The sequence below is a fragment of the Phasianus colchicus genome, chromosome 1 (assembly GCF_987193195.1).
Source record: "Phasianus colchicus chromosome 1, bPhaCol1.hap1.1, whole genome shotgun sequence".
Taxonomy (NCBI): domain Eukaryota; kingdom Metazoa; phylum Chordata; class Aves; order Galliformes; family Phasianidae; genus Phasianus; species Phasianus colchicus.
The window spans coordinates 49,965,088-49,982,294 of NC_143436.1; the positions used below are offsets into that span (position 1 = coordinate 49,965,088).

Consider the following 17,207-nt stretch of genomic DNA (forward strand, 5'->3'; position numbering starts at 1 on the left):
TCTTGACAACGGCAACTTCTTACCAGGCAAGTAAGTCTGCTAAATGGCAGCATGGCCACAGCCATCCGTTCTGAGGCCTTCTGGGCTGGACTTTCCAAGTCCTGATGGGGCCAGTTTCAGAACAGACCTGGCTTTTGGCTGGAGACTGCTCACAGTCTTCTCTGAGCAGCACTAAGAGCTCTGGGCATTCCAGTAGCTTTGAAAATTACATTATAGGCATCTTAAATGGCACTTTTCAGTGTGCATTCATTTTATAGCTTAGCAGCCGGCCTTTTGGCCGTATATATAGATCACACATGCATAGAACTGCTTACTAGGAACAGCAGTTATTTCAATCTGAAGAAAAATTACACATTTCTCTTTGGACTTCTTCCCCTCTTCTCTGCGGGATGAGGATGCGCCGGTTCTCCAATGTGTGGAGAGCTCAGGCTGCACACTGAAGCTCTCTGCCCATCTCTGCTGGAGCTGAAGAGGCTCACGGCTGTAAAGCGCTGCCCGCTGTCTGGGTGACTGCACCACAACCTGCGGTGTTCTCAGTGTGACTGATAGGTGGCTGCGGGGTTCAGATGCACGGAGCCTTGCTTGGGGGTGAAGGGGACGGGAGAAGAACCTGTAACTCAGATCCCACAGTTAATAGGATTGAAATTTGGGGCAATTCTCAGGATAGCAGGAAGCAGGTAAGACAAAGCCAGCGCTGGGAACTCATTTTAATTTCAACCATCTTGTGCCTGTGTAGTTGGCTGTCTTTGTTTAAAGAACTTGGCCTTCAGGTAGGTTTTACTGGAGCTGCTTGCATATCCAAAGAAGATGAATGGCTTTCCTTGAGAAGCTCTGCCAGCACCTTTGCACCCCGGCTCTCCTTCAGCCCTGTTTTCTCTCCTCCCTAATCTCCCAGTGCCTGGCAGCAAGCCTTTAGGGTACATGCGCAAGTGAAAGGAGCTGGAGTTGGGGAATTAATATTCTTGGAACATAACACCAGCAGCATGCACACGCTGAGGAGAATATTAGAGCTATTAGCGGTGGGAGTTTGGAGTGCATGCAATATCTAGATGGAGAATTCAGTGTGATTAATCTGCCTCTAAGCAGCAGCCTCCGGGCTCTGGGAATTCTGTGGCACGTTTGAAATCAGAACTTTTTTTAATTACCTTTCCGCATCAACAAAACAATCGCAGTTGTGCGAAAAGAAGCCCCTGTTCAGCCCCTGCCCTGGCTCTGGTTTTGTGGTTTGGGACGAGACGCGCTGCCAAAGCCCTGCACTTTGCACCAGCGCAGAGGGATGCAGCCTGGGCACCTTGGCCGCTCTCCAAGGCAGGTAATGGTGGTGTGGGCCGAGGCGGAGCACGCCTGTTCTCGTTTATGTGCGTGTTGGGTTTCTTGCTTTCCTCGCTCCTTCGCTCCGCTCTCCCCATGGCTGCGAGCACCCTGGCACTGCAGCAGCCATGTTGTGTGCCTTGCTGAGGGAGGTCCCCAGGGGAAAGGACTGGGGCAAACATGGAGGCAGGAGGGGAGAAAATACTCCAATAGGATTCAGTTGTAAGAAAATTGCAGCCAAACAGGGAGTGAGGTTCTCTGGGGAGTATGGTGGGCACAGAGTCAGGTGGGTGCCCATAGTGTGCCAGCTCTCCTCCCTCTCTGAAGGAGAGCTCATCCTTTCCGTGGCAGCCTGTTATGTTGCTGCGCTGGCACTGGAAGCTGTACGACACAGGCAGCCAGGGAACATCTTCCCAGGTGCCATGGCTGTGCCAGGGTTGGGAAGAAAATGCTCGAGGTGCTGGCACTCAGAGTCAGTGGATGGAGCAGCTCCGGCACGGGGGAGCTTCTCAGAGCCTCTGCCTGCCAGGCTGGCAGGGATCTGGTCGCTTCCCTTATGCATCCCACCCGCTGCATGCAGCATGGCTGTCCATGATCCGTGGAGGATCCATGGAGGGTTGGCCTTGGAGGGGTCTGGAGCAGCGGCTGCAGAAGGGTGGACACGCTGCAAGGAGCACAGCTGCCTCCCCTTTGGCTCTGCGGTTCAGATAACTTTATAGCATCGTCTGCAATTAGCGCCCTGTAATTTTTATACATGTATATTTTTGCACTTGGCTTGGCTGTGGCTGTGCCCTTGGCTTATTATCCCCCTGCATTCCTGGCCTGCGGGCATGATTAGCGCAGCACAAGGCTTTGGGTTGCCTCTCTCCAAAAGGAGGAAGAAAATTCTGCTTTAAACACAAATAACAGGGCTTTATTTTTTTGCCTATTTACCGACATATTTGAGGTTGTGTTAAATTTTGGTAAACTGCTATTAAAAAAAAAAAAAAAAAAAAAAACCACCCTCCAACTGAATAAACAAAGAAAACCCCAATTCCTGCAACTGTCCTGTTTGCTTTAAGCCAGTACTCGGTAAATCCCCTTTTTGGGGGTGTTGTTTCAAAAATACGTTAATATTGTGCTCTTTTGCAACATCCAGGCATTGCTATGCATTCAAAGCCTTCGGGTGTTTCTTTTACCTACCCCAGCCTCCCAGGGCACCTAAAAACTGAAAATCGGATGGAGAACCGAAAACGTCACTGTTTATTGCCTTCCTTAGGCCTCGCATTCAACTCTGTTACCTTAAACCTAACCTCTACTACCCCTTTTATTCCAATTATAGCTTGAAAGTGGTTTCAGATCCTCAAGTGGAAGAAAAAAAAACAATCGAGTGCGTGTTAATTAGCGTTACCTCAGCCCAACCCGCTGCTGCCAGACCTCTGTCACTGCGCGTCACTGCTGCCTTCTTCAGCACTGTGACCTGCAGTCCCCCCAGCCCCTTTGCCTTCCTGCCATCCCCCGGCACCTCTCGTCCTCTGCCGGGCTCCCTTCCTCAGTCTCAGCCCCAGCACGGCGGGGGTGGGTTACTCGGTGCCAAAGGGCTGTGGGTGATGGGCAGTGCTGGAGAACAGCGCTGGTCCGGCGCTTGCTGTTTGTCCTGCCCAAACCACTTGTGAAAGGTATTCCTGTTGCGGTCACAAACTTTTTTTTTTTTTTCTTTTTTGCGGCGGGGGGTGGGATAGGAAAAGAGAATACGCTTTAAAAAAAAAAAAAAAAGCCATTTTCTGGGCCAGCCATTTCCTGAGTTCCCTTTGTTACTACTGCAGATATGTGTTTGAATAAGAGCCTTTTCCCCTCCCCTCTCCTCATCCTCCCCGTTCTGCCCTGCAGTGAAGTCACAATCCGGTGTTTGTGGGCTCGCTGTGATGTCACAGCCTCAGCCTTGTGACTTCACTCTGCTCAGGCAGAAGGTGCAGACGGGGCTGAGAGAGGAGAAAAAAGCCCCCTCCTCTTCCCTCCCCCCCTCCACCCTCTCGGTTTATAAAACCAGTAGCTGAGATAAATCGGAAGGGGGTGGGGAGAAGCAGCAGGGAAAGCTGAGAAAGATGCCAGAAAGGTACAGTAAATGGGCTTTATGTCTCTCTCTCTTTCTCGAAAGTTTAGAGTGTAAAAGAGGCCGCATCCGGCAGGCCACGCGCGCGGCCGCCCGCCCGCCCGTGTCTGCGTGTCACCCCGTGACGCCGCGGCCGCCCGAGGTGTGCGTGTGTGTGCGCGTGTGTCTGTGTGTGTGCGCGGGGGGGGCGCGGGCAGGGGCTGCGGCGTCTCGCAGGGACGCAGCTGGGGCAGAGCTCCCCGCCGACGCCGGGCCCCAGCTGTTGGCTGCTCGCCGCAGCCCGGCTCCAGCCTGCAGCCCGACATAAATGGGTTATTGGGTTGGTGCATGTGCCTGCGTGGTTTGTTTGTATTTGGAGCCGTTTGTGATTCCCCTCTCTTCCCGCATCACGCTTTTTGTTTTGGTTTCAGAGGGGTTTGTTGTTTTCCTCCAGCTCTGCAGGTTGGGAGCGGGGTGGGGGCCCTGACGGCGATGGGAGGAGGAGGGCAGGGCCTCGGGGTCACATTCGTGAGGGCTGAGAGGTGGGATTTCTTTTCTTAATATCACCCTGGTGCTTTTTTTTTTTTTTTTTTTTTTTTTTTTTTTTGACACAATAGCAGTGTGGTGCACAGTAAAGAGCAACCTCAAAAAAAAAAAAAGAATAAAAAAAAAAGGGGGTGGAGGAAGGGGGGGGGGTAGCTTGCCCCTCCCTTCTTCTTCTGCAATTTTTTTTTTTTTCCTGCGCCCAATTTACCGTTCATTTGAGATTTCGGACAAAGACGGGGGCAGTGGGTGGGCTGCTTTGAGTTTTGTGATATAATACGAGTGGAGCGAGAGAGTAAAACGCAGACAATTAGAGATCGGCGCGAGGGCTTTGCTCATTCAGCCTGCCGAGGAAGCCGTCATTTTGTGTTAGCGCGTGTGTCTGGAGGAGGAAGGGGAGCCGAGAGTGACAGGGGAAGGATGCTCGGCACCGTGTTGCGTTTGTACTCGCTAAGAGCCCGCTCCGGGAAACAGCTCCCTTCAAAAGAGAGGGATCAGGGAGCGGGGGTCCTTCTAAATTTGCTCCTGCGGTTAAGCCGCTTCGGGCCGTTGCCAGCGCGTCACGGGGCTGCATCGTGGAAAGGGAAAGGCCGGGAAACGGGCAGAGCGCGCAGGTGTCAGCCCGGTGCCCCGGCCCTGCCCCACACCTCGCCCCGGTGGCCGATGGCCGCCCCGCTCGGCCGGGCCCCGCCGTGCCCCACGGCCCGGCCGCCGCGCTGGGCTTCTCCGCCACCGGGTCACCGGGGTCCCGCTGCCGCCGCGCGTCCACCCCCGCGACCCACAGCGCGTCCCGCTTTTGTATTTATTTATTTCTCCCTGTCAACTGCTGGACCCTGGCTGTCCTCTGCCAGCACGTCTCAAGGCTGATGAATAGCACCCCCTGCAGTTACAGGGCTGAGCTTTTGTAGCGCAGATGTATAATTAATCGCGCGGCACTTTTGCAGTCGGAGCAGGCCGGCGGGCTCATGGAAGGCCCCATTTGCAGCTTGGCAGCCCTCTGGCCTCACCCTGCCCTGATGCCCGCGGGGACCTTCGAAGGAAAAGAATCCGAGTCTTGGGTGGCAAAATATCTCAAGCCCAAAGCGCCGCTGCCCATTAGGACCGGACCCCTGCCCCATCCACAGGGACTTGTGTTCCCGGCATCTCAGCACCACGGTAATGGTGTCGTTTAAGGGATTTGTGGTCTCCCCCTTCTTAGAGGAGAGGTGAGCGCTCTCAGAGGGCAGGAGTGCCCCCATCGCCCCTCAGGATAAGCTGAAATGCCTGCCGTCCTCCTCGTGTCTCTGGGGAGCAGCCTCGTGTCTCTGCAGGAGCAACAAGAGGCACGGACCCCACGAAATGGAGGGCAGGGACATCCTGGGCATGATTTAGCTACGATTAGACACGGAAGAGATTTTAAGCCTCATCATCTTGTCTGGGTACAGTGGGATTGTTCCCTGCAGGGTTCTCCTCAGCTCTTTATCTACACCTGCTTTTATATGACTCCTGAAAGAGCAAGAAAACAGCAGAGAAAACCTTTTGCTTTGAATTGTGTTCATCTGGGGACATCCATCGCACAGGACTGTATCCAGAGACGCTTAGGGAGAGGGAGCAGTACATGGCTTCAACCCCATGCCAGGATGTGAAGGGATTAAATCTCTTTCCAAAGCAAAGTGAAAGGTCCCCAGGTGCCTTCTCTCAGGCTCAGAGATTGCGGTGGGAGAAGTGAGGCAGGATCCAGCTGGGTAAGAGACCTCATCAAGAGGATAAAAGCATTTAGGGTAGAGGACAGTCTGTCTCCCTGAGTGGGGAGAAGCAATCAGTGTGGATGTATAAGGGGCTCTCAGAAAGCCCTAGGCAGGAGATGCTTGTATCAGAGCTGCCTTTCCAGGCAGTGGTGAAGGGGAACAAGCTGAAAGCATTAATTTGTTCCCCCTTTCTGTTAAAATATTCCCTTTCTTGTAACCACTTTTTTTTTTTTTTTTTTTCGTTTTCTGACTTTTCTTCAGTCTCGGTGAAGGGAACTGCTAAGGAAACCCCCTACTTACCACCTAAGGCTAGTTGCTGACTTACTGTTTCTGGAGATGAGATAATGCTGGCTGATTACAAACAGGGTGACTACCCTTTCTCATCAGTGCTAGGAGAAAGCTGGCACCTCGGTCTGCAGCCTGAAGGATGAATCACACTGCAGGAGTGGGAAGCACTGCTGGTTTCAGAGAAGAGAAGTCATCCCAAGGCTCACCCCCGCCTTCCCCTGTGTGGCCGCAGTGGGGGACTCCCGAGCCGCAGGCTGCTTCCACGGTGAGGTGGAATTTCACCCCAGCCTAACACTTCCTCTCTGCCAGCTTAAACAGCATCTCTCCTTAGACTTGGGTTCAGACACGGTTACCGGCCCCTCTCTGTAGACTGCAGTCCCCCAGAGTGCTTCTGCTTCTTGTGAAAGAATTTGTGTTGGGATTTCCTTTTATGTTATTTGTGGCTATGGGCTATTTCTAAAATTAGCTGATTGAGTTAAGTAGACATGCGTATTGGTTATTGAGTCTTTTCTTATTGTGCTTGCTGGTGATGCTCTGAGAAGAGGAGCCTGCCTTCTTTGGGAGCCCTGATGGAACAAGCAGTACATTAAGTCTAGTTACCCCGAGCACACTTACAGAAAAGATAAATAGGTGGCCTCCGATTCTGGTCACTGGTCTAGTCACACAACTGTGAGTGCCGGTAAAGTTCCAAGCTGCAGGAGAGCATCTCTTCAAGAAGAGTGGTGACAGCCCCAGTACATGAGCAAAGGTTTTGTTAGTGTAAACCTGAAGTCACTGATGGTTGGCAGCTGGAAGGGTTCCTTGAATCCTGCAATAGAAATGACATCAAGTTCTACTAGATGTTCCCATCACTTGGACATAAAGGTCTGCGCAAACTTCACTGGATTAAATGCTAATATAAACCAACTCAAGTTGGTTTATTACCTGATAGCACTGTCATTGCTTGGGGTATGTGACTTGAGGGAATACATGCCTCTTTTCCCCCTCCCCTCCCCCCCCGCAGATGTGTAGGTAGTGCTCCTAAATGCTGAAGATGCTGTGTTTTAAAGCTCTAAGTTCTGTATGTTCTCATGTTCCCTACCCCTCCTTGGAACTGAGCGTGACTTTAAAGGAACACAGGGCACTAAAATAAGAAATTAATGTCTTCTGAAATTTAGAATTAGGGCTTTTGAGCATTGTATGTACTTTTATGAGTCTCAAGATACAAAGTAATTAAAGCGGTTGTGTTTGAAGTGTTTTTTCCTCATGTTTTGTTAGCAATATGAGATATATAAGTAAACAGTGGTGAAACCTCTAAAATATTTTTAATAAACCAATGTCTCTGATGAATCAGGAGCAGAAAGCGTCACTGCATGTGACAGAAAAAAATTAATTTGGTTTCTCTGCCAAGAAGTTAATGAGATTTCATGTAATGCATATATATCTTAAGTGGACCCTAAGTCTACTACTACACAAAATAAATACAGCCTTCTTAGCAGATGAGTGTAGAAGATCTAGCTTCTGTTCTTGTCTGTTATGCTCTGCTTTTGCCTCGTCTTGCTGCAAGCCTTGCTCTGGCACTGGGCTGTGTGCCTGGCCTCTGTACGGTGGTAGCAGCAAGGTGGAGGGAGAACAAATGCTGTTCCTTCAGGGATTTTTTTTTTTTCCTGGTTGGAACAGCTGAGATTGAAAACAGCTCTTGTGTGCATTGGGGAGGAAACCAACGGGGAGTGAAGTCAGAATCAAAATCTTAGCTGCCTCTAAAATTTGGGACTGTATGTCACGGGGATTTAAGCTTGTCAAGCCTGGAAATTCCCACTTCCCTGTAGGCAGAAAGAAAACCAACAGATGAAACCTCTGTAAAAGGCCAGCAGAATTAAAAAGAAAAAAAATCCCACTCTGTAAAACATGCTCTGGCAAGGCAGAGTTGGTTTTATGTAAGGACGTTTTAAAAGATGCATTCTTCTAATATTTGGATTTCTTCTTTTATTTAGATATGTTTAGCAATTCAGATAATGAAGATTTATTGATGGCCTTTTCTGCCTTGTTGGAGACAGTCTTGCCAGAGAATCATATTTGTGTGGCTTTCTATTTTAATTTCCACCTTTATTGCTTTGGACATCTGCATGGAAATGTGATCCTTTTTTCCTCAAAAGTTCAGCTTCTGTTGTTCCCAGCCTTTTCACTGGACTCAGATCCCTTTGTCTGCAACACCACAATCATTTTCACAGCAACTAATTCTGATTCTGCCAGGAGCAGCTTTTTGGCAGGAGGTAAAAGGAAGAAGCGGAAGAAGCCGAGCAGGTCTTAAGGTACAAAGATGCTATTTTCATGAATCAGCTCCTTGTAATGGGAGGATGAGAGGACAGAAGTGTTGCAGTATTAAAAGATAGAGCAGAATTGTCTCCTGTATAGGTGATTTATTTATTTTTTTTCCTGCTATGATTCACGCTACCTGCCTTCAGCTGCTTTATCATTTTTCTTCCTTTGAGAAACTCTAAAGTCTTTCAATCCAGTTGGTGCTCTGTTGGGGGAATAGGGCTCTAGGACTTAACAATAAGGCTTACGAAGATGCTGCTTGTGTCTGGAGGAGATCCACTTGCAAGTGATACAGCCAAGATGTGACAGTCAGTAGCTGATTATCTGTGCTCTTCCAAAACACTTTGCAGCAAGCGCACAGATTCCGTGGCTGTTTGAGGGGGAAGTTCAATATCGGTGAATTAATGAGAGGAGAGCCCTCCCTGTCTGTGCTGCAGTTCCTTGGGAGATGTCTGATACTGCTGCTCCCTTGCACAGGGTCAGATGTGGCACTTCTTATCTGAAGTAAGCGTAAAAGAAATAGGAGGAAGGTATGGGAAATCCTGGGGCTGGATGGGAAGAGAGTTAGGAGATGTTAATGAATGCAGCCATGCTGATGTCTTTCTTGGAGGAAGAGAAACAGTCTCGCTGCCCTTGCTTTACACTTGCTTAAAGATTTAGCTGTCCCACCGTGAGCATCAGCTTCAGTCCCTGGTTATGTGACCTGTAGGTGCCCGATCTCACTGTCATCTTTTGTATTATCTATCTTCAAGCTAGTCTCTAATGCCTGTTCCTGTAGCATCTAAGTGCCTCCAGATGAAAGCTGCAGAAGTGCAGTGGCGAGCCTGTGCGTGGCATGAAATTGTGTAGTAGGGGGAAGGATTAGAATAAGGGTAATACTTCGAGGGGATGGTTTCTGTGCTTGTGAAAAATCTGTGTGCCTGGCTCTGTGGAGACCTCAGCCTCCTGGTGCTGCTAGTTCAGTGCTTTTCATCAGCAATGAAACCTTTTATAAAAAGAAGAAATCTCTCAGAGGACCCCCCAACAGCTGCATGCAGACATCGTCTTTCCACTAACAAACAGTGGAGTCTTTGCAGCATCTGTTATTGACAGACTCATTCTCGAGCCCGCAGGCTGCGTTTCTTGCAGCCCTGCTGCATTCCTCCTCGCTTTTGGGCAGAGGGAGCTCAGGCGGGTGTGAAGATGACGAGCGGTGGAGGTCAGGAACTGTGCACTCCTTCCTTTCCCCCCATGAACTGCTAATATATGCTCCTGGAGAGCTACAGCGGCTGAGTAATCACCAAATTAGGGCTGGATCAGAAGTGATGACCTCAGGGACAGGAGGAGACTCTCCATCTCCATTTGCCAGTTCTCTCAGGGTCAGGGGGAGATTTTTCTCAGGGATCTGTGGGAGAGGGGAAAGGGATGTGCAAGGTAAGCCTCACACTGAGACATAACAGGAAAAAACCTTGCCTTTTGCCACTGGCAGAGCTCAGATCTGCTGAGAGTCAGTGCTGCCTGTGTAGTGCGCAGTGGCAGCAGCACAGGTGGGAGCAGTGGCATTCACCAAGGGGGCTTAGTTTCTCCCCAGACCTCCTGTCTGCCACATGGGAGGGTTTCAGTCAGTAGGGTTTTGTTGAGGTGGTCCCAGAGTGGCTGCAGACAGTTACAGCAGAGCTGACTTTCTTGCACTAGAGGCAGGAACTTAAATCTTTCTCATGACTGCGGTGTAGCGCATCTGCTCAATTTATTACACTCTCCAGTTACAGAGTGCATTGCTGAAAATTTACATATAAACCTGTTCAGTTTGTTATGTTGATTTTAAAATTGACACTTCAAGGGTTTGTTTTGGTAAGTGATTATTTTTGGCTTTAAATTCCTATTCTCTCTTTTTTTCCCCTCTTTTGAGAACTGAGAAGCAATCTGGTTGCTCTGCACATGTGTAGGTACTGCTGATGGCTTTGCACTGAGCCAGGACTACTTGTGTGGATGCTGCATACCAGCTCTGGTCATCTGTCAGCAGGATGAGGGCCTGACAGGGACGTAATAGGATTACTCTCTCTGTTAGCACTAACAATGTTTTATTGCTAACAGTTTTTTGTGTAACTGATCATCATCAAGTGGCTGTTGTTGAGTGGACAAGTCAGAAACATGAATTTCTTTCTTCTGGAAGGAAAACAAAGCATTCAATGGCCAAGCAGACACAAGAAAATCGGTGATGCAAACAAGGTATACAAATGACAGTGATTTTTTTTTTTTCCTCTGGAGTCTGTAGAAAGCCAAAAATTAGTTTCTGAGAGAATTAAATTATCCGTTCAGTTCAGTGGAGCTGTGTCTTAGGGCCTGCAACATTGATTCAGAAGCAGCGAAGTATATGGGATCTGTCCTCATGTGATGGTGTGATAGAAGAGAAGGCTCTGGGGAGACCTCATTGCGGCCTTCCAGTACTTGAAGGGAGCATGTAAACAGGAGGGAGAATGGCTGTTTACGAGGGTGGATTGTGATAGGACAAGGGGGAATGCTTTTAAACTGAGACAGGGGAGGTTTAGGTTGGATATTAGGAGGAAGTTTTTCACACAGAGGGTGGTGACACACTGGAACAGGTTGCCCAAGGAGGCTGTGGATGCCCCATCCCTGGAGGCATTCAAGGCCAGGCTGGATGTGGCTCTGGGCAGCCTGGTCTGGTGGTTGGCGACCCTGCACATAGCAGGGGGTTGAAACTAGATGATCATTGTGGTCCTTTTCAACCCAGGCCATTCTGTGATTCTCTGATAGTTTATATATTTGGGGTCCTTTGTTTTCATTCCGGATGTTAAGGGATTCTCTCCATCCCCGGAGATGCCTGCTGTAGTGTAACAGCTGACGTTTGGCACTGCCCTGTATTTATAGCCTGTTGTGTTGTTGTTTTTTTTAAACTCCAGTTCATCCTTGTAAATTTAGCCATGCCGTTTTGAACTTTGAGGCGTTTTAAGAAGAGCTTCCCCTCGTCCGTCCGTTACGGCGCCTGTGCGCGGGCACTCGTGGGACGGAGACGCTGCGGGCAGCGCCGGCGGTCCGGTGCTCTGCCGTGCAACCCCACTGCTTCTGTGCCTGGGGGAAATGTCTGACTTGCGATCCTCGTTTCGCTCATCGCTTTCTTTGAGCACGTTTCCGATTCACGCCACAACTTCGTTTTGTCCGTGGGATAAGAACTCCCTGGCTATACCAAGCGCAAAGCTGTGTTTTCAGTTAAGGCGTAACTCCCGCATTTAAGGTCGACACCAGACTCGGGAGGGCTGAGCGCCCTAAGGCCGCGGGCCCTTTAAGCGTGAGGCGGCTCTGCCGCGCGCCCCCCGCTCCCGCCCACCGCCGCGCGCGCACACGCGCAAACGGACGCGAGCGCGCGCGCACGCGCCGCTCCCCCCTCCCCTTCTCTCCCCTCCGCCCGGCCGGGACCCGCCGCCTCGCGCCGTTCCCGCTGGCGCGCGCTGCCTGCCCAGCGCCCGCCGCCATTGGCTGCCGGGGGTCAGCTGACCCCGTGTTATTTCCTGTGTGTGCGCCCCTTTCCGTGCGTGCGGGTGTGTGTGTGTGTTCGTGTGTGAGAGAGGGGAGAATGGAGCCCGACGGCCCCGAGCCGCCGCCGGGCCCCCCCCGGCCCCCCGCAGCCCCCCGCAGCTGAGCGCCCCCGCCCCGCGCTCGCCTCCCGCGGCGGCGGGGTGGGGGGGAAGGGCCGCAGGTAAGGGGCAGCCCCGCTCGGAGGTCGGGGGCAGGTGGCAAGGCCCGCCGGGGTGGGGGCGAGGGGTTGCGGGGCCTCCCTGAGAGCCGGAGGGCGGGCGTTGGACGGGGGAAGGCTTGGAAGGGGCTCTGGGGGAGTTCTCACGTGGCCCGGTTCACCCCCACCCTCTTTTGTTGTTGTTTAGAGATATAACGCGTGTTCGCGCGTCCAGAAGGCCGCCGTGCCGCTGAGAGCTGCCCACCTGTTCCTCTGTGGCGGGGAGCGGCCTGTGGCAGGAGCGGGGCGGTCCGCGGGGCCCGGCGGTGCACGTGGGCAGAGGCTGCCCCACGCACACGGGTGGTGCACGCGGATGGCTGCGCTCGAGGCTCGTGTCGCTCCCCTCCATTGAGCGGGGTGAACCTCGCGTTGGTTGGCAGAGGTGCACGGAGCGCAGCGCGTTTGGGCTGCTGCAAGGGCCGCCTGTCTGGATATGGTGGGGAGGACCACGGCTGGCAGCCGTTTTCCTTGCCTCGAGGAAGGAATGGGAGAAAGTTATGTAACCGAGGTGTTACAGCCCTGTGCGGGAGCTGTCTGATGATACCAGGACTGTTACTAAGCTGAAAATTGGGCTGCAGTTGCGTGTGAATCAACAAGCGCTTATCGCTGTGTCAGTTCAGTGCCATCATCCTTTTCTTTGGGTCTTAGCCACATCATCACACTTTCCATTAGAAAGGCATGCAGCTTGGTTAAACTACCGAATTGTTCCCTGTACCATTCCTTTTATCTTCTGAAAACAAGAGAGAAAAATCAGAGATGCCAGTGAGGGAACTGAGGATCAGTTTCTGAGCTTGCTATGTTTAGGTTAGTATTTGAAAGCTATTCATGTCTGCAATAGCTGTTGCCATCTGTTGATTCCATGGGCAATTCTTAGGCGCGCTTGCCGTGTCGCGTGCTTCTGATCAATAGCTGCGCATGTCGCAGTTGCTCACCTTCAGCTGTCTGTGCAGAACCTTTCCGCTCTGCGGGAGGGGATGGGTGATTGATGGCCACGCAGCAACCTTTGGGCTTCAGATATAGCACATTAGTTGAACTTGGTTCAGTAAGGGGTGTCCATTTGGTTAAGTGCATGTGTTACACGCAGCAGTGTTTTAAAGTATTTTAGTTTTCATTTAGCTGAAAGGCCTTTTCTTTAATAGGCCACCCTACAAGACAGAGATTTGTTTCCTTTGGGTTGTTTAAAGCTCTGTTTCTTAATCCGTTCTCTCTGCATTAGGTTTGGTTGGCATACAAACAGGCAGCTGTGTTAAAATGATGCAGATAGAGTAACTACTAAAAAAAATAAAGGAAGAAGATATTCATCAGTCATCTGTCTCTTAAAAAAAAATTGCTAATAGTATTTGTTAATCTCTTTAAAAGGCTGGCATGCGCAGTGCGTGCTTTTTTTTCTTTTCTGGTTAGCAAGTAAACTGTTATGCTTCTGAGGCGGGAGAATGAGCACTTTTTACATCAAAAATATGCTGTCCATTCTTAATTGGTTATAGTTTTGGGGATAACTCAGACAAACAGGTAGCTCTGGGGCTTTCTTTTAATGTTCAGGGGAGGTTTTTGGACCTTCCTGCAAGCTTGGCATTCTCTAGACTACTTAGCTTTAAATCTGCTAGCATCCTTTTGAGTAGAATATTATGTGTTTTGACACAGTTTGGGCTTTGATCTCTAAATCAGATTTCAGAGGCTTTGGGAATTATGAAACTTGCATTTTTTTTCTGAAATGTGTACTTTAATGTACCTTTGCAGCCTGGGGCAGGTTAAGGATGTTTCCCAGTGTGAAAGCGCTGGGAGCAGTTTGGTTGTGTCTTTTAATGGGAGGTCAGAAATTTATTTTGTCCTCCTCTCAGTTATTAATGCTTCATAAAGAGGGCCAGAGGTGAATTTTTATGAAAGGAGTAAATCTGTTCCTGTAATGCTTAAATAAGATCTGTAAGTTATTCAAATTAAACAGAAAATCTGTTTGTGCATTACATGTAGAGAGGAACTCCTCATTGTCAGAAGAAACTTCCATAACCTTCAGCTGAAGAACTGGAGAGATGTGAGCCTTTCTTACGTTTTAAAGGGTACCCAGATTAACCTTAAAAGCTTAAGACAGTGCAGGTGCAAACCTTCTTAATAAGGGTTTGTGTATGATTGCTACAGGCATAAAGTCTGTAGGAAAAAGAGTGAAACTTACAGGTTTTGGGATCTTCCTATTGTTGGAATGCATACAAAGAAGTCCATTTGGGCTCATAGTACTGTATTAAAAAGCAAATCACTGTGTGCCCTTCTTCTCCCTTCCTTTTTAGGTCATGTTTAACTAAACCACCCATGAAGCACAGCCAGATGACAATAAGACCCTTCTTAGAAGGGTCCCTGTGTGAGAATTGTACCGCGCAGTTCCTGTTGCAACTCTTAACAGCTTGTCAGGTTGCTGTGTGGAATGAGGGCATCAGATGTAATAAACGTGAATAATTTTCATGCTGTTCTGCTTCCTTATAATTTGAGATAAGGGTATATTTAGGAGTTTATAGCTGGCTTGAGCATATCTTACCTTTTGGCACAGAGTATGCCAGATCCTCATTTGGGTCAGATAACTTCTTAATTAAAGCATTCATTTTTTTCATAACCTGCTCGATTATATTTTATACTTATGGAGGGTATTAGACTATTGGTTTTGGAACCTGAGTTCTTACAACTTCCAAAGATCAGGCATGTTTTTGGCAGCGCTAACTCTTCAGCCTTCAGAGTGAGCCGTAACTGGCTGTGTGAGAATTTGTTACTTAACTGTGCAGTTGGCCTCCAGGACACAAAGGATTACCTACAGCAACGTGAGTTTGTGAAGAGCCAGCAGTCAGTGGAGTCCCGTGACTTCCATGCTGATTTATTTGCTGGTGGAGACTGGTCTGAGGCCGACAGGCTCTTCTCATTTGAGTAACTAAAATCAGGGAGCATGAAGTGGTTTTTTGTGACTCTCTGTGCTGAGCTCTCCATCTCAAAATAAATAAGCAAACAAATTGCTTGTTTAGCTTTTGGACTTATAAACTGAAGATAGCCTCAAGTATTTTTAATCACTTCTGCTAATGTTGGTGCGCTATGTAGGAAAAAAATTATATGGAAATTTGGCACTACTGACAGAGGACACAAATACAACATAAGTGGAGTTGTAAGTTCTCAAAATGTGTAGGAAAGACCACTGTATTTCAGTTCTGGTAATGGGATCCTAATGTCTGGTTCTGTTTATGTGTATCTGTATAGATAGATATTTTTTAAAGTCGGTGCTGTTACCTTGAGCTAGCTCCACTCCTTTACAGTTGTTGCCTAGACATCAATCTTGACTGACCAGGAAAGTAGAAGATTCTGTTCTGCGGTTGAGCGCAGTGCTGCTCATGCATCTGTGTGACATCACAGAGTCTAGCTGTGGCATTCCTTGATTTCTTCAGCTGAGCCTTCCTGCTATTGCTTATCACTGAGTTATGTGCTGTTTTGTTTGGGGATGTTTGGAAATGTGTACAGTTTTCTTCTCTGTGCCTTTACATGTGTATAAACCTACCAGAAGCCAAAACCAAAGACTCAAAATTTGAAGCTGACCTGCAATCATAAGCTGATTCTGTTTAGCCCTGTTGGAAAGTAAGGTCAATTCGGGATGTTCTACAGTCTGTAATATTTGCCTTTGAAGGGGGGAGAATAGCAGCTCTTGAACTTGTTTATGCTGCACCTGTGAATATGAGCAGTCAAACTTCAATTTTGAGCAAAGTATTAATGTTGCAGTAGATTTTTTTCTTTCCCCATTCCTTAACATTCCTTAAGATGAAAGATGAGAAGCGACAGAAGAAAGCTCGACCATCGTCTTGCTGGATTCACTGACAGATGATGGATATGCATGTGCCTTACCCAGCACTCTTTGTGTTTCTTCTACTGCAGTGTTCATAAGTGATGTTAGTACTGAAAGGTTGGAAAAAGCATTATGGGCTTTCTCTCTGAAAGCTCCAAAGTCCCCTTGGGAACTTGGTGTGGTGTCCAATTGAGAAATCCAGTGTTTCTTGCCTGTGTTGTGATGCAACAAGTACAAAAAAAAAAAAAAAAAGGCAAGGAAAATCACTTTCCCCTCTTCTTTGTAAGCACCCAGCGTGCATGTGTTCATACTAATAACTGCACATGGAATAACTGTATTCCATGCTAGAACATGGTGATATATTTTGGAGGGTTTTCACTGGTCTGACTGAACTCAGTCATCTAATTGCTAGTAAATGTGGAGTTGTAAACCACCCTCAGATGAGTTCTGATAAGAGCTCTGTGCTTAGCTGGAAATTGCACAGGGAACTGTTTTGTTAGAAGCTTTCATGCAGTTTATTGGGAGTATTGTTTGTGTCAATTCTTCTGTAGAAGATGCATGCTATAAGCTCTGCCTTGGTAATAGCTTTTAATTGAACTAAATACGAGTTACTAGTACCTGCTAGGCACCAGCAAAGCTGGCTATATAGATGGCTTTTGGCCATATATAACATTGCTAATGACTCTGGAAAACATACCTAAAACTTACAGGCTGAAAGAAAAATAGGTGCTGCCACACCTTCCAGATCTTAAAGGAATAAACCATTGTGAACTACACCGAAATACTGCTAGTCAGCTTTCAGCTCAGTGCCTGCAGTTCACTCATTCCTTCGATCAGGTGACTGGATACACTTGGATTGCTTTGAGATTTGTCCAATGGTATTTCCTGTGGATAAAAGTTCTGAAATAATGGGAAGAGCGTGTGTGATTTTTATCAACACAAATGGTTACTGACTCGCTGCCTGGGAAATGTAGTGAATGCTGTGTGGTCAGCATTATATTAACATGTTTTTTGGCTTTGTTTCTCCCTTTGATTTTGTTTCTTTTTCTTTGAATGAAACTGTTGTCACGTGGTGTGCACTTGGGCACATCGCTGCTTTCCTTTTTTCTCTTCATGTGTGTGGAAGAGGGCAGGTTTCCCTTCTCCACGTTCTCCACTATGCTTGCACAAAATGTTGTCAGCTTTTCTGATGTTCTTCATAATGCCCATGCGTTGTGCATACTGATGGGTAAAAATGGTCTTCTAGCTAGATCTTGAGAAGTTTGATAGACACTTAGCAGACAGCAGGGTAAGTGAGCTGGGCAGAGTGGTACAGACGGTGGGAGCAGATTGCTTTTGTATGGCAGGGTGACAGCGAGTAAGCGGCAGCTTCTCTTCGTGCTGCTGAAGAACGTGGGTTCTGGGAGTGTCACTGAGACTTGCTCTGAAGTGACA

The 17,207-nt window shown here is 48.6% G+C and overlaps 1 protein-coding gene across 10 annotated transcripts in view; it reads left to right on the top strand.

The window, feature by feature from the left end:
* TCF20 (transcription factor 20) overlaps positions 1-17,207 on the top strand; it is a 115,561-nt gene that overhangs the window by 42,622 nt on the left and 55,732 nt on the right. For 3 of the 10 annotated variants that reach the window (XM_031600293.2, XM_090141381.1, XM_090141406.1), the window contains exon 1: positions 5,914-6,205. The exons of 3 other annotated variants lie outside the window; for them this stretch is intronic. In XM_031600293.2, coding sequence (XP_031456153.2) covers positions 6,080-6,205 — 126 coding nt within the window. In that variant the 5' untranslated portion in view covers positions 5,914-6,079. Of the gene's footprint in view, positions 1-3,068; positions 3,407-5,913; positions 6,206-11,836; positions 11,933-17,207 lie in introns of those variants that run through there. 4 more of the 10 variants (XM_031600290.2, XM_031600291.2, XM_031600295.2 and 1 more) reach the window with 4 other exon arrangements.